The 1,430-nt window shown below is 55.2% G+C and overlaps 1 protein-coding gene across 1 annotated transcript in view; it reads left to right on the forward strand.

Moving 5' to 3' along the window:
- The first annotated feature begins 380 nt into the window (after positions 1-380).
- BSDC1 (BSD domain containing 1) overlaps positions 381-1,430 on the forward strand; it is a 6,276-nt gene continuing 5,226 nt past the window's right edge. The window contains exons 1-3 of the mRNA XM_009332214.1: positions 381-389; positions 462-578; positions 1,205-1,379. Of these exons, the coding sequence (XP_009330489.1) occupies positions 381-389; positions 462-578; positions 1,205-1,379 (301 nt within the window). The remainder of the gene's footprint in view (positions 390-461; positions 579-1,204; positions 1,380-1,430) is intronic.

Genomic DNA, 1,430 nt, shown 5'->3' on the forward strand with positions numbered 1-1,430 from the left:
TAGAGGGAGTTCGGGTGTATCTGTTGTAACTCTGGCGGCCGGGGGACCTGACCGCTGCGCTGGGCTCTTAGGGCTCAGGGGAGCAGCGCTGGGCTCTGTTGATCACCACCTGGGCAGGGAGGGCCTGTGCTTGCAGCGTCGCTTTCTGATGTGTAATTTCCTGCCTGTGACAGCGTTGCTTATGTTAATTATACACAAAGCTCAGAACAAGGCTTTTCCTAACCTGTATTTTTCCTGTCTTAGCTTAAAAAAACCCCACTCTAACATGTTTTGGGCATAGCTGCTTCCCGTTGCTATTCTGGTTGTTACGGTCTTACCCGTTGCACGAGTTGGGGTAAGGGCTCAGCTGGGTCAAAGGCTCTCGGACTTTAATCTTTGTAATGTGCCAGGTGTTCCCAGAGTGACCGCGGCTTTCTTGCAGAGCAAAGAGATTACACAATCTGTCTGTCGTCTTCTTACAGTCCACAGAAGCTTTGGAATTCATGAAACGGGACCTGGCCGAGTTCACTCAAGTAGTGCAGCATGACACAGCCTGCACTATCGCTGCTACGGCCAGTGTGGTCAAGGACAAGCTGGCAGTGAGTATGGGAGTAAGAGAGTTGGGATTCTTGTTGGAGAAAGCAAAGCGGGGGGTGAATAGCCTCTGAGGAGACGATCCTCTGAACGAAGCCCAACGTATAACCATGAGCTTCAGGTTTCAGACTTTCTCCCCGGTGCAGGTTTGGTGCTGAGCACTGCGTGGCATTTCCTCGCTGTAGTGGTGAGGAACCTCCGGAGACGAGTGGAGACGAGTTCCCGGTGCTTCCCCTCTCCCAGTGCGCCGTGTAGGTGGGATCCTGGCAGCGTCACTGCAGTGTGACATCGGATCTCTGCACGAGCTGTCAGCCTTAGCCCTGCGCAGCTGCCACTGTGACAGTCCGACCCCCAAACCGGCCAGCCCCCGAACCTGGCTGTGTCGTTCCCCGCAAAGCCTAGGCTCAGTTCCCAACTATTACAGGGCCTGCCTGCCCCACCGCCACCTGAGGCTAGTGCCTGCCACCACACCCTTCTCCTAGCCCAGCCCTGGCCACACGATCGCCTCACTAGCACTTCTTTGAAGGGAGAGACATCCTGCTTCCTTAAAGGAACCTGTCCAGAAAAGACTGAGACTTGTCCTGCTGCTGCAGGTACTGTTGCTTACACCGTGCTGCTTTTTCTCTTCAAGAGGACAGAAGGTTCCTCAGGTGCGACTGAAAAGGTGAGGAAAGGGCTCTCTGACTTCCTGGGTGTCATCTCGGACACGTTTGCTCCCTCGCCGGATAAGACCATTGACTGCGATGTCATAACGCTGATGGCAACACCCACAGGTACCACAGAGCCCTATGACAGCGCCAAGGTGAGTGCCCTGTTCCCGGTGCTTCTCTCCGGGACGTGGAGTCCCGAGCCCTGTC

This window comes from Pygoscelis adeliae, unplaced genomic scaffold (genome assembly GCF_000699105.1).
Source record: "Pygoscelis adeliae isolate BGI_AS28 unplaced genomic scaffold, ASM69910v1 Scaffold359, whole genome shotgun sequence".
Taxonomy (NCBI): Eukaryota; Metazoa; Chordata; class Aves; order Sphenisciformes; family Spheniscidae; genus Pygoscelis; species Pygoscelis adeliae.